Consider the following 21,674-nt stretch of genomic DNA (forward strand, 5'->3'; position numbering starts at 1 on the left):
TGGCTCTTCCTACCTTAGTAAAAATTAAGAGAAGTTGAAGATGCTCCATAATATACAGAAGGATAAAAAAATACATTAAATTAACCATCGTGTTTTCACCTACTGCACGCAATAAGCAGGTAGGAATTCTACAGCACGCTCATAAAGAAATCCCAAGAGCTGATTTCTGAATTGGTGGAATCCCTGTTGCATCATACAGCACACAAAGTGTTCAAACAAAAGTTACTTATATTAAGGAAGAGGAGAACTTTGAGCTCTGTGCCTCCCAAAAACTAAAAATCCCTTGGGTGTTGGACAAGGGGGAAATTAAAGCATGTTCTTCTTAATTCTGGGGAAGCAAGTAAAAAACAGGGATAAAACCCTGAGAATCTTTACAATCAGAAAGTTGTAAAGGAACACAGGAAGGTCATTTAGCAATAGAAGGAAGCTGGACAATTCGCCAGATTAAAGCAATACAACTGCTCTGAACTTGCAGCAAACCCCGTTTGGTAACAAACACCAACAAAAAGCAGAGAAAGCATGTAGGGATTGAAGATGCTATTTGTGAAGCTTGTTTCTTAGGAATATTGTCCATTCTTCTCTGCCTTCCCTCAGAAGCTTCTAACAAAGAAAGGAATACATAAAAACATTACCCATATTTCTAAATCACTGCTTTCCAAACTACTTAAATGACACATCTAAATTTCAGTCACTCTCTCTGACAGTCCTGGGGGGGAGTGGAAGGAGAAATAAGGATTAAACTTCAAATTTTCAAATATTCAAGCCTTCCACTATCCCACGCTGCTCCAAGCCCCATCCAACCTGGTCCTGAGCACTTCCATGGTTAAATTGTACACTTCTACAGTTATTTTTTTGCCTCAAAAACATTGTCCTTTTTTATTACATTAACTTTACTTTCACCCCCTAACTTAAGCCTTGAGCAACTCCGTGGAATTAAACAGCCAAACACTGCCAAAGCATATCCCAGACACCGGTACAGAAATCGCAACAAACTCACAGAGAAATCACTTTTCGCTTGAGAACAAGAACCAAAACACCTCCGCGCCCCAGCCAGCGTACAGCAACCCCCCTGTCGCTGCTGGTGATACACCCAAACTCTGACCCACAGCCGAGCCCGTCCCCACCGCAGCGCTGGCTGAAGGTGGGGAGCCCTGAGGGCAGCCCGGTGCTCCCGCTCGCTCCGCGGGACCCCTCAGACGGGAAAAGGACGTCTCACCGCAGCTCCAGAGCAGCCTGAGGCGCGGCCCCGCCGCCCGCACCGAGCCCCGACACTCCGCTCCGGCCGCCGCCCGCAGCCCCTCACGGCCCCGCCGCTCCCGCTCCGGCCGCCGCCCGCAGCCCCTCACGGCCCCGCCAGGCGCCCAGCAACGCCCGCCGCCGCGCCCCGCGCTCATTGGCTGCGGCGCGCAGCGCTCCGACGCCTGATTGGCTGCGGCGCGGAGCCCGCTCTCGACACCTGCACCTCCCCCGCCTTCCCTTGGAAAGAGGCGCCGCCGCGTCCCCTCAGAGGGGGTACCGCCATTTTCCCCCCAGAATCGGTACCGCTTTATCTCCCTAAAGGCGAGGTCCCCGCGTCCCCTCAGAGCCGGTATCGTCATATTCCCCTCAGAAGCGGTACCGCTGTGTCCCTCAAGAATCGGTGCAAGCCGTGTTCCCTCAGAGCCGTACCGCCATATCCCCCTAGAATTGGTACCGCCATATCCCCTCAGAAGCAGTACTGCCGTGTCCCCCCCCCATGGCTCTCCCCTCACGGTCCCTTCCCTCCCTTAATGAACACTTCTCTCCCCTCATGGTCCTGTCTCTCTCCTCATTGACCCTTCTCTCCCCTCATGGTCACGTCTCTCTCCTCATTGACCCTTCTCTCCCCTCATGGTCCTGTCTCTCTCCTCATTGACCCTTCTCTCCCCTCATGGTCCCTCCTCTCCCTTCAAGTTCCCTTCTCTCCCCTCACGGTCCCTTCTCTCACCTCTGACAGACCAAAGCACAGCCGGCGGGGAGGGAGCACAGCAGCTCTTGTACAGCTACTAGAGAATCACAGAATTATCCTGTGCTGCAAGGGACCCAAGAGGATCATGGAGTCCAATCCCGGCCCTGCACAAGACACCTCACTAATCCCACCCTGTGCCTGAGAGCATTGACCAAATTCTGGCAGCTCCTTGAACTCTGCTTTGTGGCCCTGACCATTCACTGGGGAGCCTGTTCAGTGCCCAACCCACCCTCTGAGGGAAGAACTTTTCCTAATATCCAGCTCTAACCTCCTCTGGCACACATTAAAACCTACCTGAAAGTTTCCAGCTGGAAGGAGCACATTACAGGAGTGGAGACAAACCTACCTGCCACAAAGGTCCATGTTACTTGTGCAAGGGGCTCTTGCTTCTTCCTTTTAGACACGTGTAAAGGTCATAATGAAGTGTGTAAAGCATCACTCAGTTGCTTAAAATGAACCTTCAGAGACATGCAGTGGTTTAGAGCATCTGAAGTGAAGACAAGCACTACCCTCCTGCTTAGTCACTTTCATCTAAGTGACGGCTCTGGCAACACATCAGGGCAAGAGGACATTTAATACTAAAGTAACATATTTTTGATGAACCTAGCTGCTTCCTGTTGTGAAGGGGTCTTCATGAAGGATTCTTCCAGGGAAAGCTATCGTGTAGGTTACCTCTATGCTCACCATAAATAAAAGTGGAGAATGAATCCAATCAGCAATCCCATTCACATTTCTCCTGATGGGGGACTGTCCCTGTCTTCCCCCTGCCCAAGTGCACCTGGCCATTAAAATGTCAAAATTTGGAGGTGTATGTGCACCCTGCCACTAAAAATGTTGATATTTGGAGGCATGTCTCACACCAGTGCCCTCAGTTACACAAGCCCCCAAATTTGTACATTTTCCAACTAGTGTTACTCACATTTTGCGTGATCCTGCAGCAACGTGTTGGAAAGGAAAATGAGTTGTTACACCCATATAACCCTGAATTTTCTGTATTTTCCAAGAGAACTTGTACTGGTAACATTAACATAGACAGACCACTCCATAAAAACTACCCAAACAAGTGACATTTTATTGGCGAGTTCTGCTCATAATGGATTTCCTTTTCCACGCTCACATCTCCTAACAGAGCGATTGGGGAAAAAAAACAACAGAACAAAACCAAAACCATTTCGGGTAACATTCCATTTGCAAGCAATAAAAATCATTTAACATTTAAAAATAAAATAGAGGATAACAAATTGAAACAGAGGTTGTAGGAAAACCCGTCCTGGTTTCCCCAGGAGCTGTTCCTCGCCCAGCTGCTGCCACCTCGGCCCCGCTCTCAGGGTACTGAGGTGCTCTCGTTTGGAGCTCAAATAATAGGACTGGGACATGTGCTATTATCACCATTCAAAGCCCTGTTGTTGTACATTCTTCACAGAAAAACATAGAACAGTTTGCAGTAAACCAACCAGTTCTTTTTCTTCCCTTATTCTAATGCTAAGTCATACTGAAAGTTAGGGGAGAGGAGGGGGAAATGTGGCTTCAACATTCACCTACTTTATCACACACAAAGGTTTCTACTAAGAGCATATCCAGGGTGAAATACACATCTGATTTCCGTCATGAGGTTGATGCTTATGGGGTGCGAGATGAAATCTACTTCGAAACGATAAACACATCCCTTTTCAATGAACAAAGTTATTTTTTGCCTTTTGGATCAACGCTTGGTTGCTGGGCTGTTTCCCCTGAGCCTTGCCAGGAGAGGCGGCTTTCAGTGCTGCCACAAATGAAATGATGACTGGCGGCAATCACACACCTTACCATTGGTGTCATATTTAGCACATTTGTTTGCCTTCTGAAAATTCCTTCACTCATTTTTTAGGCCCCCGAGGCTTTGTACACCAGAAATTACACAAGTCATGCACAGAAAATTGTAAATTGGTATCCACAGCCATTTTGAGGTATTCCACAAGAAACCTGGCTCTGCGCCTGAATGTTCCTCTCAAAAACAATTAAAAAAACAAAACAAAACAAAACAAAAAAACCAAAAACCCAAAGCCCTAACTGGAGTGGAAATTTAATTTTAAAAGATTCCTTCCAACCCTGTGTTTCACCACATTTCATCAACAAGGACATACTTAAATCCCCAGGGGCACAAAAAAAGCCTTCTTCATCCTTTTCCTAGAATAATAATTCCAGTACTTCATTCCTAAATTTCCTTGTGCACTTGAAAGAGATGAAGACGAGGGTGTTGTTTCCTAGCCAAACCAGAGAAACACATTCAGACAGCAGTTTTGGTTTACTTAATTTGTGAAGGTGCTCGAGGAAGATACCAGAGATCCCCTTGTGCTGGAAATAGCAGCAGTTCCTACTTTAACCTCCCATCTGCACGGAGGCTGGGGAAAGACCTGGATCACAGGGTCTGAAGACCGAGTTAGGAAGAAATGTGATCTCCTGGGTGTGGATTTGGCTTGGCAGAACCTCTTGGCCAGGAGATCCCAGAGGGACTGGCTTTCCTGTTAGGGCTGAGGTGGGACGGGCAGCTTTGCTCCTGGGGTAGCTGCTGCTCTCCTTTGAGTAGTGCATTCAGAGTGAGTTCCGATGAACCAGAGCTGTAGTGCCAGTCATGTGCCATTTGTACACATGCAGGAATCGCCTGCAACATCTCAACTGGTTCTGCTGTTCTGCATGAAAAGTGGACCTTAGAAGGAGATAACTCACTACTTCCGTAGCTGTAGAAAACCCATAGGCAGTAATATTTTCTAAAGTGCTTCTTTACTTAGCAGTTATTCTCTTAAAAATCAGACTTGTATTTTGTAGCGGCATCGTTTCCTAGTAGGTCATGGACCAGTAGATAGTTTCTGATGTAAAAAACCCATTACATATTTTGTTTAAGCAAATGACACTTGCTTTGATAAATGCACCAAAGAGAGTGACCTAAGTGCAAACCCCACCATTTCTGAAAACACGGCCTTAATGCTGGTTTATTAATGCAACCTTACATCCTTTAAAAGTAATTTACTTCAACTCCAAGAGCAGGGATTAAATAATACAAATAAAAATTGAAAATTCAATGGAGCTATTGCCTATTTACCCTGAAATAAAAGAGTCTCACAATTCTACTGGTGCAAAAATCCCTCCAAACACATTTGTTTTATTGGCAAAGTCATTTAAGGTCACTTTTGCTTCCAAGACCATCTTCTTCCATGGTTTCCACTGAAGGAGTTTTGCTTTGTAATGGCTTATGGTTCCACAGTGATTTGTAAATGAAAAACCTACTATGAATAACTCTACCGTAGTCACTAAATTACAGATACTGTCATGAGAAAAGTCCCAAACTTACAGTGTTTGTTTTAAAATTTTCAGCAAGACACAAAATTCCAGTCAAAGTGTTTTCTTTGAGTGCCATTTTAAACGGCAATAAATGGCTGCTGTGCCCTCTGGATGGAGAATTCCGTGTGCTTCTTATGTGTTGTACTTCTAATGTCCCCAGAGCTCGGTGTGGAAGGGCTCCCGCGGGCACAGCCACTTGGATCAGCTCCTCCTATGGATGTAGTGCAGCAGGCTTGGATCTGCGCGGGGAGACCCCGGCTGGGAGGCACGGAGCAGGTGTTGGGGTGGCCTGGTCTCAGAAGGCAATGACACGAGGCGTCCTGGGCAGCGGGACGCAGAAGCGGCTGCGGCGTCGTTCCGGTTCCGAGCAGCGGTGGTTCCCTGGGAGGGGGTGGCTATTGCTGGGACAGCAGAGCGCTCCGGTTGGCCTTCATCTTCTCCAGCCGCTTCACCAGGTGGCCATTGCTGACCTCCAGCTCCTCGGTTTTGTCCAGTGCTGAACGAAGCTGAAGGAAGGAAACAGAAGAACACCGTGACTTTCACCGTGTTATCCCTTTGCAAAGGCAAAGCAAGGTTTGTAGGTGCCAACGCTAACTGACCACATTAACTTGGAACATAAAGCAGTTGAAAATTCCTTTAGCAGAGTTAAACTGCTTTGCAGGTGACACACACAGGTGTTTAAGCACACTGCCAAGAACCCAGGGTATTTACAGAATGCTGAGCAAAGGTGGCCGAGGTAAGAAGAAAAGTGGTCTCCCAAGTCTGGATTTGGCTTAATAGAACCATGTGTCTTGAGACAATCAGTACGGACAGAAGGTTACTCCTGTGGAACAGGAGATTCCCAGAGAATCACAGAATTTTCCTCAGTCCAGAAGCACGAGGCTCTGGGTGATGTACGCCTGTCTCACTGCACAGCTTTTATGTTTCTGGTTCCTAGAACTCTATTCCCAGCTTGGAGCCTCAGTTTCCTGTAAAACCCACCACGGGATCAGGGCAGGGAGAGAGAGCTGGACTGCACAGAACAATATTTATAGGCAGCAAAGCAGAAGGAGTATTTAGAACAAGCAAGGAGCCATACTGGAAAAAAAAATCAAAGAAGCACCTCTGGAAGCTGTGAGAGAGAAGCTGAGAAAGGTATTCAGGCTCTAAGGAGACAGAAGCACAGTCAGAGTCTGTGGACAGCCACACTACCCCAAACAGGCCTGAACAGATTAGCAGAGCAAGAAAAACAAGCTCACAAAGAACAACTCATCCCTTTAGCAAGTCAGGTTAGGAAGGAACTGTGAAAAGGCAGTGGGAGCTCACAGCTGTGACTGTTACTCCAGTTTGAGTGCTGAAAACTTGGCTGCACATTTAGAAGGAGTAACTAAAGCTTATTATATGCTTATCCCTTGCTGTGCCAAGAGAGGTGGTTCCTCCCCTAAAAGACTGCAGGGAAGCAGGTTTCCCCCACATGGAGCAGGCTGACCTGTGACAGCTTGCAGGTGGAGTTACCTCTCTCTGCAGTTTGCGTTTCTCTGCCTTCAGTTCGTCTTCTACTCGCTCAGCATTTTCAGCAGCAGTTTTGTATCGGGCTACCTGGCCTTCCAGTCGTATTACCTGAGGGGAAGGCAAAGGCTGGCAATTAGAAGCTGTATCGAGAAGTAATTCTGAAGTTCTACTCTTCCACTAGTACTCAAGGAATAACCAGAGAGATGCTAAATCCTCTTTGATAAAATAAAGGCATATTTTCAGGGAAGGAAACAACACAAGGAAGCCTGGCAACAGTCACTTACTGCTGACCTTTTGTACCTTTGTTTTTATATCCATATTTAATATGCTTCCAGCAACAAAAAATACAGTCCATTGACTAAATTTCTCTTAGCAAGAGCATTGCTGATGTACCTTGGACAAGAGCAAACAATCAAAATGGAACAGCTGTGTATAAACTCCATTCTATCACCTCACATGCTGGGAAACATTTAAAACCTCTTGACAGCTAGGCATAAGGAAGTGTTCATCAGAGTTCATCAGGTACTTTTGTCTTTGACCATTCTTCCTTCAGTACAGAGGAATAATATATTCTTTCTTCCCCATACACAAAAGTCATAGTGGCCCTCATGCTCCAACACTCATGTTTCTTATTTTAAGGGAAAATCACAATAAACATAATTTCATTTATAATTTCAAACACACTTTGTATTCTCACCATGCCTGAACAAACAGAACAAGTCAAAAACTTACATTCTGCTCCAATGCTGTTATCTCTTGCTCAGACTTTGCTAGTTTAAATTTGAGATCGCTGATCTGTCTGTTGGCATCTCCTAAAAGAATTGCAGATTTATCAGAGATGTCAGAACAAGTGTGAACAGTTTCTAACAAGTCTGTGGTAAAACTTCCATGCATCAGGGATCTACGTGGGACAGCAGGAGAGTAGTTCTCTCAATAAGTGTCCAGCAGAGAGGCACCATTCCCAGTCCTGCCTGATTCCCTGCCAACCACTCTGAAGGCAGAACTAATCTGAACTCCCCCCAGCTCTGCTGAGGAGCAATAACAGAGATTTCCAATTTCAATCTTAAACAAAGGCTCCTAATTCCCATACCTCTGTAGAAGTGCATGGCTTCTCCCAGACCAAAGCTCCCTTGGAACTGAAGGCTCATTCTTACTCAGAGCCATATGCTTATTACTGTACTGACATATTTTCTCACTCACATGCAGGGCACAAAATTCTCTTAAAATCAAAATACAGCTCACTTTGGAGGTCAATCATGTGCATATCTGTTCCATTTTCCAGAACTTCATCTTCAGACTGTGTATTTTCCATCTTGCCATTCCTTTGCTTTTCTTCCAGTTGTCCCTTTAATTTTTTAATCTGAAGGACAGAAAATAGTTATTAAAATCACTAAGGGAAATCATGGCTTGAATTCACTCCAGTATTATAAAACAAATTATGTATTTTTTAAACATAAATTCCAAAAAAATCTTCTGTTATTTTGTAACATCCTAGAAATTCTTTTGGCAAATGACTCATGGTATTTTACACATCAGTGCTTATGTACAAGTTCAGGATCAAAACAATGAGTGAAAGATGACTGGTTTATTAGAAAAGCCATAAATCTTCTGCAGGCACATTAATGTAAAATATTCTTTAAAATTCCCAAAGCTGTGTTTGGTTGCGTGTGAGTCTCAAGGCCAAGGTCACTGAGCATAAATGAAAGCACAGAGTGTCCTGCAGGGCAACAGATCAGCTGAGGTTTTTTGAATAAGCTTCATAGCCACTATGGAATACCATGGTACCAGCAATAATTCCTTTAATTGCTCTTTACCCATCTGCAATTCCTCCAACAAACCTTTCCAAAAGGCCCGTCTACCCACAGACCCAGCGAAGAGGCAGGCTTACTCCTGGAGAGAAAATTTGCTTCTACAATTTCTGAGCCATACCTGTTTTCCCCTTGTGCCAATCTGCAGGATTATTATTCAGAAATAAGAGGGTCATATCTTCCATGTATCCTGAGTTAACACATGGGAGGAATGTTTTGGAGGAAGAACAGAGTGCCAGCAAAGCAGCAAGAGCAACCAGACCACACCACTGCCGCTCCACACCGTGTGTTTGGGCTATTTTTGTTTTCTTAATCCTTTATGTTCTTCACTAGCCCTGCGATTACCTGGTCTAGCAAGGACTCCCGTTCATCAATGAGCTTTTTCAGCCTGTCTGGAAGAGAAAAGGGAGAGTTCAGTGCTGACCGAGCCAGCGGCGTGTCGGGGAGCACATCTGAGACATGAGACTGACCCGTTCAGGTTAGTGACTACTGAGGGGGAGTGAGGGCACGTACCACAGGACACGAGGCCCAGGCGGGGCTGGGAGGGGGCTGCAGCCAGGGCACTTATGGCATTCTCACAGAACATGCTTGTCCCAGCAGTAGCAGCAGCCAGCTGCATGCAAAGAGGCTAATCTTCTACGTTAGGTTAGCATGCAAGAACTCTAGGGTCAAGCACAACTGCAACACAAAATCTCACAGATCTCGACAGTTTAGCACAATGACAATACTGTAAACACCTATAATCACATTCTCAGCACTTTAACTCTTCCCCTCTTTTACATGGCAGTGAAATTTTAGCTTCAATACTATGACCAGAAAAAAACATTTGCCCATTGAATTGTTTGTGTTTCAAACGCAGCAGTCTGGTAAAACTGTATTTTCTCTTCAGAGTCAATTCTCCAGGTCAAACATCAAGAGACAATGGACAAACTGCACCAACTGTTCTGCTACATTTGGACTTGGAAGTGCTACAGATCAGCACATGGGTATGTGCAGCCTTAATTTATAAAGTGCACTCTACAGAATGAGACAGCTGGAAAAAAGAACTACAAAGTAAGGAAACAAATCACTTCATTTTTTTCCTTCCCCATTAAGGGCTGCAAAATATGAAAGCACCCAAACCACCAAATTTTCTTACCACCCAAACGACCTAAATGATTAACAAGCTCAGTTTGTTCAGGTACACCTCAGGCAGGAGTACACTGCAACATCATGTTGAAATACACTCATTAGGAGAGGATCTGTTGGCCTCAGCTGGGTCTCACTGCTGGTTTGTCCAGCTGGCCTCCCTTGCCATCAGTGCCTAGCTCAGGCTGCTCAGAGCTCAACTCCACAGCTGAGCTCTGGCCTGCTGATTAAATGGTTAAAATCCAAAGGTGACTCAAGAAAAAGATTTTTTTGTAAACTTTAGGAAAGCAAGGTAAATTACACATAAGAGCCTGGTGGGCTTTTATCAGGTAAATTCTGTTGATAGACAGACTTAAATACTTTTGAAGAACTTTATAAGTACCATTTCTTCTTTGTTGACAATTCCTGAACGGGCCAAAGCCTTGTGGCTCTCCCTTTTTTCTTGTTGCACATGCACTTAAAGGGAATCAAGAGTCTGTTTTGAATCAAATAATGGTGAAAACTGTTCTCCCAATGGGAGTCCCTCTGTACAGCAGGCATGTAGAGTCCATTAATGTGGTATGTCACTTCCCTGCTGGAATACACACCCCCATACAGTCCCACTCCAGAGCATGGAATAAAACCTTTACCTTGGCTTTTGATGCAATACCCTTAGCGTGACATCCCAGTTCAGCAGATCTTTGGATTAATTTTGAACCTCCTGAAATCCTATTTTTTTTTCCATCCATTTGTAACACACCCAACATTGCTACACCTGAGCACTGATATGAAGAAACAAAAAAACCCAAACCCACTTTTTTTGTAAATACTCCCCACAAACAAAATTTCTGAGTATAAACCCCTTTAAAATAATAAAAGAATTTCACGGATCTATGTGGGAATGAAAGAAAATTTAAGACAGAAATTCTGCAAAAGGTGAAAGATATGGAAGAAAAATAAAGGTCAATGAAGACAGCAAGAACAGCAAACAGGCTGGAGATACTTGGACTCAAGAGATTGTGTTGGGATTTACAGGTCAGCAAAGCTTGAGAAATGGAGTTCCAAGGATTGGAAAGAGTGAGGACTGGTGCAGCAGGAAACCTTTAGGCCACTTCAAAATTAGCCCAAACTTACTGAGTCTAAAAGGGCCAAGTAGCACATTTTGATCCTGAAAACAATGTAGTTGTGACTTTCATTAACACAACCACTGCTGTGGGGTGAAAGCTGCCTGCCTGAAGAAAGGACACCTCTGCCAGCTTCCAGTGAGGAAGCACACTGGCTTCCCCAAAGCCCTTTTCCTGCAAAGAGGATGCATTTTGGGATGAACCTTCAAGTTTGGTCTCACCTTGAGTTCTCTCTGCCCTCATTACAGACATCTGTGCACCCCACTGGGACATGCAGACAGCGGGGTTTACCAGATCAGGGAAAAAATGAGTTTGCTAAAATTGCCATTCACATAGAAGAAAATTTCTCTGCCTGTAGAAATGAGGGTCTCTTGGGTTTCACTTAAACCCCCATAATAACACAGAAACTTGCTCTGCAGAGTCACCTTAATTTTGCATTTAGGAGATATTTTTCCAACAAATCTGAGGACCTTGTGAACAGGTGAGCAGGAAAGTACAGTTTATTGAATCAGGACAGGAAGCAGCTAATTAAAATTCTCATCTGTAACCATCATTATCCTTATTCCACATACAAAGATACTAGAGTGAATAATTAGAATGTGACATTCACCTCAGTTAACTTTGGAAAGGTGATTCCCAGGGTACTCACTGCACCAGTTCAGGGCCTTCACACACCAGAGTTTAAGAGAGGACTGAGGAGATGGGGCCTGTCAGGGAGCAGGACACAGAGGGTGAGCACGGTGCTGAGCAGTGTCTTCTGCCACAGCCCAGTGACTGATCTCATTGCCTTGGCATTGCAGGTGACTCGAGGCATTGCTTACTCAGGTGCTGCTCCAGTGGCACCAAACATTCCCAAATCAGCCACAGATCCTCCATGTCTCTTTCCACTTGGAGGGGAGCATGGGATGGGAAGCAGCTGGTTTTACCTGCATGATTGACATGATGTGTGGCCCAGGAAATAACTAACCCTGATGTAAAGGAAAGGGGTAAACTGCATTTGGAGAATGGAGAGACATCCCATGACATCCCAGCCCCAAGCAGCTACTCAGAGCAGCCTGCAAGAATCCAGCTGTCCGAGCAGGTTGGGCAATACTCCCTCTCCAGAGCTGTCAGTTTATTGTGGATGTTGAGAAAATGCTTTCCTGTCTTTCTCAGAAGAGGGGCACTGCCAGGGACAGCACAGGATTTGGAAGCACTGGCTTGCAGTACTAATTTTGAGGCGGACAGGAGGACTTTTCTTCTTTATAGTAAAGAAGATATTGACCAAGACCTTTTCACTATTTATTCTCCTTTTTATCAAGTAAGTTTCTTGAGATACTGCTTTTGAAAGCATTTCAGGCTAGCTCTGATATGCACAAACCTGGGCTACAGCATTTATGTGCCACTAGGTGATGATCAGAAAACCCAGCGAGCATTTGGGGTTATTCTGGAATAACAAAAGCTTCATACTTGGGTCACAGACTCATTTTCAACTTTCCAGGATGGATTTCTGGCACAGCAGCTACTCTGCACTGCCTCTCCATGTTCTTGCTCCCCGTTACACTGGGAGTGGGATCAAAGCTGGTACTTGGACAAGTAAGATTGGAGGTGTTTCTGCTCCTGTGACTTGGCTTTAGAAAGGAATTCTCTTAAAGATGCTGTGTTTTCTGAAGTGGAAAAACTAGTTAAAATCAGAAATTAACTCGTAAGAAATACAGAAAATAATGGCATGTTGCCTAATTTAACTCTGATAGATCCAGCCACAATACAGGTCAAGCCAGTAAGAACATTCAATGATCTGTTTAATCTATTTAACAATTAAAACCCACTTCTAACATTAAGCCATATATTACTATTGAGAGTATGGCAGAGCCAAATCTTGAAATAAACACTGCTACATGCTGATAAGAAATGCTTATAAGATCTATGACTTTTTGGATTAGCATCTAGTGTAAACTCTTAGGAACAACTGCCAATACTTACAGAAACCATGGTGGATCTGCTGTAAGTTGGAGAGAAGCCACATGAAAGGAGTTACAGGGTTACAGACCTGTTAGAGCTCTACAGTTAAGGTGCCATCACATATTCAAGGTGCTCAGACCCCGAGGCTGCCCAGTCCTGGGGAGATGGCTCTTGCAGCTACGTAGCACAAGGCAATAAATTGAACAAAAGCTGCAGAAAAATGGTGTTGAAATGATACAGGTTTAAATAATTCCTTGCGCAGGTTTAGAAACAGTGCTCTGGACAGGTACTTTAAAGTATAAAATATGTTTATTTAAATTAAATACAGCAGTACATTTTGATATACATCTTCAAATTTTGCAGTCTGTCTGTGCTTTGACAACTTTGCAACATCAACACAAATACAGCCTTCCATAGCCCACGCCCCCCTCGATCTGCATTCCCTTGGGACATTCATTGCTTAACACTTTAAATGAATATTTATATATGCAAAACATGCTCTTCCTCCCAAGCACAAGAAGAGATGCCAGAGGAAATACATCAAGGGAGTCCAAGAGCTTAACTTATACCAGCAATTCAAAGCAATCCAGCTTTTCCAAAAGGCACAGGGGGACTAGTACACAAAACAACAGTTTTCTTTGGTCTGATATCCAGCAGGAGTTAAGACATGCAAAGTTATCTTCTTTCCAGAAGGAAAGAAATAAGATTTGCTTCAGAGATAAAAACATTCTTTCAGAATCAGAGTTTGCAAAAAAAAAAAAAAAAAAAATGCAGTAAGCAAATGCAATTTTAAACAAAAATCTTCTTGGAAAAATAGATATTTTATATATTCATATCTAGACAGTACTTGATAGCAAACCTAAGCACACATTACAGTGTGTATTGACACTTTCTCTGGAAAAAAATAAAAATCCCATGTGAGACATGGTGTAAAGGCCTATTGTGGTGCAAAGTGCCTAGATGAAGTAAACATGTATATATTTATTCCTTTCAGCAAACTAAGACCTGTATGTTGCACTTTCTCCAAACTGTGTATTGCTCTTCCAAAGTGCTCAGACTAAGCAGATTCACGGTGATCTAACTATATTTTGGAATATGACCACATAAGAAATACACACAAAGTGGAATGAAAAGATCTTTTTTCTTCATACTAAAAAAAAAAGAAGAGCTTGATTCATAGGCTTTAAGCATTCTGAAAGAAGTTTCACCACCAGTGTGGCTGATCTGCTGAGTTCCTTCATGAAGAGTTAATGTACTTGCTGTAGAACTAAGTACAAGTAAGCATAATGTGCATAAGTTCACAAAGGCCCAATGTACATTCAAGATATTGATCAACTAGGCTAGAATTTTTTTTAAAATCTACAGAAATTCCCCAGGAGCAGCTATCCACACTAGAGGGACTTTAATTGCATAACAGTTTGAATAGTCAAGTTGTGAAGCTTCCTCATTAGGTGAAAAGCTTTCAGCCTGAGACACAGCAAAACCAAACCCACTCACAATTTCTGTGGCTGGGTACAACACTGGATAACTTTATACTTGCATCATTACCACATCTGTGCTTTATGCTGAGTTACCTACAAAGACAAAGCTCTAAGAGTATTCCAAGGTCCGATGTCGTGTGCAAAGTGCATGTTTGAGACTGGTCACAGGGCATGGAACTCGTGTAGGTTTGAGGTTCTGAACTCAGGAGATTGTACAGTCATCTCTGGATCTACCTCTACTCCTCTTACCAACCTGCAAATCCTCCCTGCTTTCAGCCCTCTTAATGAAAGCACTTTCCAAATCCTGTTCCGAAACATCTCGATCCTGTAATTTTCCCACTTTACTAGATTCTGATACTTTGATTTCATCTTCCTCCACATCAGCCTCCTCATCAGTTTCCCCCAACACTTCCCCTTGTAAGCACCCTGTTTCTTCAGGCTCATCTTTTTTATGCTTCAGGATTTCACCTTTGGTCAAGGCATCTTTGGTTTCCATTTTCTCTGTTCCCTCTCCAGCTTTGTCCACGTGGGCAGTTTTTCCAACAGCACCATTTGATCCATCACTCTCTTCTCCCTGTGCATCAGCTTTCTCTCCATCCCATTTTTCATCAGATTCTAGTATCTGATTTGACTCTTCATCAAAATCAAATGCATCACCATCATCTTCCTCGCTTTCCTCTGCCTGGTCCTCCAATTCCACTTGTTCACTAATGCTTTCATCCTGCACAGGCTTCTGTGCCAGGGAATTATTTACACCTACCTCCAATTTAACTTGTTCACTAATGTTTTCATCCTGCACAGGCTTCTGTGCCAAGGAATTATTTGCACCTACCTCCAATTTAACTTGTTCACGAATGTTTTCATCCTGCACAGGCTTCTGTGCCAAGTAATTATTTGCACCTACCTCCAATTTAACTTGCTCACTAATATTTTCATCCTGCACGGGTTTCTGTGCCAGGGAATTATCTGCACCTTCCTCAGAAGCAAATTCCCCACTAGGGTGGTCTGCAAGCTCTACCTCTTGTTCATCTTCTTTCAGTGTTTCTTTACTGGCTTTGTTTTCAGTAGTTACAGTAACACCTACACCTGACTCCTCTTTAGATTCACCTTCTACTTGTTTAACCACCTTCTGCACTTCACCCTCTAAAGGAACATTTTTCTCTCCCTCTGCACCATCTGCTTTTTCTTCACTACACGGACTTGTTTGAACTTCTGCCTTTGGATTCAAATCTTCTTCCCATTCTGTCCTACTTTCCTGTCCTTCCCCAGCCTCACCCCCTGTTTCCAATTCTGTCTCCTTTATTTCATCCTCTAAAAGACTTGGGTCTAAATGGGTTTCCTGAGTGATCACCTCTCTCACAACCTCTGTTCCTGGCTGTGCCTGCTGCAGCTCACTTCCCTTTCCCTCGGGAATGCAGCCTCCTGCCTCCACAGATGCCACACCTTGCTCGCCTGCTTCAGCAGAACCTGAACACTTCTCCAGCTCTTCCAGCAATTCTTCCTTCTGTCCATCCTTCTCAGCTGTAGCAGTTTCATCTTCTGTTTTACCTTGTGTACTTGGTTCCTCTGGGGATGCTGAAGCACTGTCCACTGAAGAAGTTGGTTGGATGAATGCCTGATGTTCTCCACCTTCCTCTTCAAGTGGCTCTGCTGGGACATCCCTTTCACATGGCTCTGTCCCCTCCAAACCCACAGACTCAGTTTCTCTCAGCTGACCCTGAACTGTGTTCCCAACCTCATCTTCTTCTTCAGCTCTGTCACCTGCTGTTTCATCATGTGTTCCATCAGTGCAGTCAACAAACTCTTCCTCCAAGACATTTGCAACCTTGTTTTCAGCACTTTCTTCTGAGTGCTGGGGTTCCTCTGGAGTGGAACTCTCCACATTTCCCTCTTCCCTAAGCAAGCCAGCCACTGCTCCCTCAGGTAGCCCTGCCTGGTTAGAAACCAACTCACTGCTCTCACTTGTACTGTCAGATCCTTCATCCATTTCATTATCACTCAGGGCATGGCTGGTTTCAACATCCTCCTGTTCTTCCTGATTGGGTGCAGCTTCTCCCAGTTCCTGCTCTGTACCTGAGTCACAAAACGTTTCATGAGGAGTCTCAAAAATAGGGTGGCCGTGCAGAGAGCCCAGCTCCAGGTTCTCATTTGTCCTTGCACTCAAGTCATGGTGTTCAGCCTCTGTACTCTCAGCCTGCTGGACTGCTGTGTCCCTGGACTCTGTGACCTTTCTCAAGCCATCTGTGTCACTGTCACTGTTTGAAGAAGTGCTCCCTGACACAGGTTCTGTGAGGCTTTGGGCTTGCTCTGCAAACCTACTCTCTGGCAACATCACTGTTGGCAGGGTGTCCCGTTCTTCAACCATTTGTTCTGCCTTTGCATTTTCAGCAGCATGCAATGTCTGTACTTCCTCCTCCTCAGACTCCTCTTTGTGTTCCTCATGCTCAGTATTCTGCAAGATTTCTCTTTTCCCCACATCCTCCAAAATCTCATTTTTCATCTCCACTTCATTGGCTTTGCCTAAAAGATCATTGAGAAAGTTGAGGGGGCCCACCACAACACCTACCTCCCCACTTAAAACCCGAAAGGCAGAATGAGAAGAACAGGTTAATAAAGATCAGCTTTTGCCAATTTTGTGAGGCAAAGCAGCGATTGAATTAGTAAGGATTCAGAGGGTTTGATCAGTGAAACTCACCACCACCCTCTCAAAGCAAGAAGTCTCTGGTGCTGGCTCGTGGTTTTGGAAAGGAGGAGATTTTTGCTCTTGGCTGTGGGAATGACAGCTCCCGTAGAGATCAGCTGGTTGAAGCAGTGCAATTTAACAGCAATACCTGCAGATGTACCTCTAAGGACTCTTTTTCCTCAGCAATTGTCTCTACAGCTTTAACCCTGATACCCCTCTATCTGTGAAGGAGTCTGATGCCGTTCCAATGGACTCATGAAGGATTATTCAGTAATATTTTGCTTTTAAAATCTCAAGACAGGCCCCATCAGTGCACATGACAGACACTGAATGTAAAATCTGATTGGCAAGCACATGTTTTGGCTTTTCAGACCTCCCAACACAGACTCGGGTAATCTGTGCCCCATATTTCAGCCACCCAAAGGGGTGGGGACTTCTGTGTTTTATTGAAGATTGTTTTTGTTGCAACACTTTTCCTTCAATTCATATTTTAAAGCAACAGATATTAAACCAATTGTGTTTGTTGTTAGTTTTTGGGTCTATGCTGTACCTATTCTGAAAGAAAAACCCAAGATTAGGAGATGTAGAAAACATATTACATTTAAAAATACACCCTTACCTTGGTTTTTGGTGTTCCACATTGTTTCCACACAGAAACTGAGTGAGGAAAAAGCAGCCAAAAGCTCAAAGCCAGAGAACCTGCACTTGCAACAACTGGCTGCCTGCAGTTATTTATTAGTATGTTCGTTTAGAACAAGAAAAAAAAAGTCCAACAAACCAAAAATATTACTTTATTTCCTTACACTAGTACAATAGTTCTCTAATGAGTTCTCTAATAAGCTCACCACATAAAAGCATAAAGAGGTTTTGCCAACCAGATTTCTCCTTCCTAATGCTGTCCAATTACATCATTTGAATTCAAGTGTCAGTGTAACAAGTAAAAATACAGATGTGTTAATTTTAAGTGTTCAAAAGCACAGCAGCATAGAATTTGTCCTTTGGTGTGCTTTGGCAGAGCCCAGCACTGTTGTTCAAGCAGACACATTTCTCAGGGATATCAATGAACCAACATACAAACTCTTTATAGCAAACTAAAATGCCTTTTTTTCCTGATTATTTAAGGTATGTGTTGAAAAATACTGAGCAGCAGGAGGATTATCCTGGGACAATTTTCCAATTCAGGGTTTAAATGGCGATGTGAATGACTGCTACTTATCTGTAATGTCCTATTTGTATTCCCATCCTTTGTCACCTTGCAGGGGAAGTGAAGTCTGCTGCTGGAGGAGACTGCAGGACCCACTGGGAGTGGTAATCAACATGAAGCAGGGAAATGCACAGGGAGTGACTGGACAAGGAGCATGCTGGTGCTGTTAATTGTCCCACTAACAACTGCCCCATCCAAGCAAAGGTGGATGAATGAAGGACAGACAAGCAGGAGGGGCTGAGAGGACACACAGCACTTACCTAGCATCCCCTCCCCTCCTGGCTTCAATGCCTTAGTGGTGCCTGGGGCACTTTGGGAAGAATCCAAGTGTCCTTCGTTATCCAGAATGTCTGATGTGTCTCCGTTGGTGGCTATATCAGAGTCTGGGATTATTCCATGTTTCTGTGGGAAGCAAAAGCAATGCTTTAGAGCCTGCTGCTCGGAAAGGGAAGGATTGTCAAGTTCTCCTGTCCAAGATACTCTGAATAAACAATTGCTTCAATCATTCCATTAAACATGGCTGGGAGTCAGGAAGGAGAACAGATATTGCATGTTCTCAGTTCAGCCATTCTGACAGCATGTGATCCCAGCTACTTTTTTTTTTTTATATAAATCTGCTGCATAAGAGAAGTGTCTCCTACAAAAACAACTTCTTTATACTCCAGTCTACACTAAAAACTCACAATCAATAGCAGGGGAAAGGACTTTATATAGAAAATCTCTGAAATGGCAATTTATAGGCAACATGAAAATTGAGTTATTGCTACTGAGCTAGACCTAATTTTTTCTGCCCAAATGCACAGGGGAAAAGGGTCAGCAGATGAATATAAATTTATTTTATTCCTCTTGCATACCTTCAGTTGCTCCTTCAGCACAACCACTTCGTCTCTAAGGTCATCCCGCTCACTCCTTATGGAATCAAAGAAATCTTTCTGCCTCTCTAGTGCCTGAGTTCCCAACACAGACAGAGGGCGAGGAGATGTGAAGAAAGGAAGGGAGACAAGTAAAGGCCATGAAAAGCAAATGTACACAAGAATGAGTAGATTTAAGATATTGAGGGTATGGAAGGGACACAGATGAAAAAGGTCGAGTTTACAGATTGCAGGACTGAGTTTGCATACAGAGAGAGAAACCTCAAATCCAAGAAAGGCACAGCTTCCTCAGTAACCAAGAATTCTTGCCAAAGACATTCAGAGCCCAATTCTTCATTAGAGACCCTTCAAATGACGGTCCACTTTTTATTCTTGTCTGCTAGACAAGCTGATCCAAACCCATATAGCTTTAGCATGCACACTGAAGACATCATGTCATTCCCACGTGTTAATGGAAGGGCATGGAAGTAGGCACACTGGATTTCAGGAGTCAATTATTTCACATTTTAATTATTTTGAAAGCTGCCATTAAGTCATCCTTAGTCTGGGATGCACCATGTGCAAATGCATATTTTGCTACTCAACTCCCCCCTCCGGTATTTCTATATAAATACAAATAGAACAATTAAAAAAAAAAATTAGACAATTTTCAGTTTCAAGCTGCTATAAATTATTTGACATCACAAACATGGGCAAGCTGCCAGATTTCTTTCTCCTACTCTGTTCAGGAAGCCTTTCAGTATTCAGCTGGAAAAGAAAACCAGAGTGGGTTTCCATGTGGCTTTGATAAGAGGTGGTGGGAAGGGATGAGAAGCAAGGGAGACTTTCATCCCAACATCCTATAAATATCTCCATTACCTCTTTATCCCACTCCAGTTTCTGCTCAGTCTGCAGATTAAATCTGAATAAGAGAAAACTCAGTGCTGATGGAATTGCATTATAAATAGCACTTCCTTTCCCCACACGGCAAATGCAAATGGTGCAGCACAGCAAATCAATTGCCCTTGGTTTGAAAGCAGACCAGCTGCTGGGTTTTCCTTGGATTTTAAGGTACTGCCCAAAGACAACACTTGCTATTTGCTACTTCACTGGCAACATCACAGGACAGCCACACCAAGCAAAGGCACTACAGAGGGGTTTTACAAAAGCAGGATGAGTGTCCCTTTGAACACACTGCAGGAGTTGAGAAGTCCTACCCCTATTTTTTTGTCTTTCCACTCTATTGTCTCCTGAAGATCAGAAATTTCCCTGACATAGCTCTGCTGTTTCTGTTGCAGCTGTTGGATTTCCTGAGGGGCAGGAGCAGAACAAGAAGACAGAAAGCAAGGTAACAGGTTAACAAGGAAGGCCAAGATTGCAGTGATGCCAAAGAATGAAAAAAGTCAGGCGCTAAAGTAAATGAGTAACTACAGTGCACAGTTTCTGACATCCCAACTGAACCTGTGCTCCTGAAGACAATCTTATTATCCACAACATGACTTAAAACAAGTTACACAGTTCTGTTATTTTCCTCTCCACAAACAGCTGTCCAAAATGCAATACTTAGGAAGAATAAGGTAATACTTAGGAAAGTACTTTTTGCATTAGTCAGCTCTGAACCTGTTTGGCCTGAAACACTAACGTTTCTCCTGGTGAGAAACTTGAATAGGGAATAAAATTCTCCATGCCTCAAATTCTCCACTCTACTGCTACTTGGGAATGTACCAATCAAAGAAGCCATTAAAAGAAAAAAAAAAAAGTTACTTACTGCAAGCATTTCTTCTCTCTGCTTCAAAGCCTCTTTCATTTCCATGAACTGAAACTGCAATATGCTATGAGCATGCTTCTCCCTCTCAAATTCCTGTGAGTAATGAAATATTCACAAGATTAATATTAATCAAAAATAGCATCCCACCAAAAAGAGGAAAATAAACCCAAACACAAAGAAAATGCTTACTGCAATGTAATTCTTGAATATCCCTCTAATCACAATCCCATAAGAGTGCAATTTTCAACAAGTTTGTCCTTTTTCCAAGATGCTATTATGGCACCAAATATAGGAGTGACAGACATCATTTAGCCCATTTCATAAACTGAACAGCAGGCTGAAGAGCTTTTACCCTCCAATCCTTCAGACTGCACAGATGAATGCATGGGAATTTAACCCACTCTTCCCACATGGCCACCTACTGAAAGTTAGCTGGACTTTTAAATAAAAAGAAAAAAAAACCCCACAGAATCTTTCAGGAACTGTGTTTTGAAGAGGGGTGTAGTCAAATGCCCCAAGCTACAAGAAGGCACTTCTGAAAATATAAGCCCTAGTTTTATTATTTAACACCAAATCACTGTCGGCTGCTGAATTAATATAAAACTTAATTCAACATTTAACCATGGAGCTGTCTGAACTGCACAACTCTCCCACAGGCTGCCTGGAGACACCTCTGTGTGCAAAACTGCTCCAGAAGTCCCTATGGACCTATGAATTTACTTTAGAGATGGAATATAAAAGGAGATGTGATAATATCAATATAGCCTTTACCAGCTAGAACATTTCTCCTCAGAAATGGCTTAGAGAAATTTCACATTTGTAAGACCACAAGTACACAACAAATCGGTATTTCATTTAATACTAATTAAACCAGTAATTTAAAATATTGAATAATAATAATTTCGTTGCCT

The 21,674-nt window shown here is 43.5% G+C and overlaps 1 protein-coding gene across 42 annotated transcripts in view; it reads right to left on the reverse strand.

Moving 5' to 3' along the window:
- Positions 1 to 3,032: 3,032 nt before the first annotated feature.
- The window catches only part of LRRFIP1 (LRR binding FLII interacting protein 1), a 103,142-nt gene continuing 84,500 nt past the window's right edge, over positions 3,033 to 21,674 (reverse strand). For 31 of the 42 annotated variants that reach the window (XM_072931889.1, XM_041717258.2, XM_072931886.1 and 28 more), the window contains 5 exons: positions 20,764 to 20,856; positions 20,213 to 20,305; positions 18,999 to 19,091; positions 18,405 to 18,546; positions 13,067 to 16,777 (listed from right to left, as the gene is read on the reverse strand). In XM_072931889.1, the coding sequence (XP_072787990.1) occupies positions 14,460 to 16,777; positions 18,405 to 18,546; positions 18,999 to 19,091; positions 20,213 to 20,305; positions 20,764 to 20,856 (2,739 nt within the window). In that variant the 3' untranslated portion in view covers positions 13,067 to 14,459. Of the gene's footprint in view, positions 5,812 to 6,799; positions 6,905 to 7,528; positions 7,609 to 8,038; positions 8,157 to 8,949; positions 8,997 to 9,117; positions 12,987 to 13,066; positions 16,778 to 18,404; positions 18,547 to 18,998; positions 19,092 to 20,212; positions 20,306 to 20,763; positions 20,857 to 21,674 lie in introns of those variants that run through there. The other 11 variants (XM_030277077.4, XM_030277075.4, XM_030277073.4 and 8 more) reach the window with 5 other exon arrangements.

This window comes from Taeniopygia guttata, chromosome 7 (assembly GCF_048771995.1).
Source record: "Taeniopygia guttata chromosome 7, bTaeGut7.mat, whole genome shotgun sequence".
NCBI lineage: Eukaryota > Metazoa > Chordata > Aves > Passeriformes > Estrildidae > Taeniopygia > Taeniopygia guttata.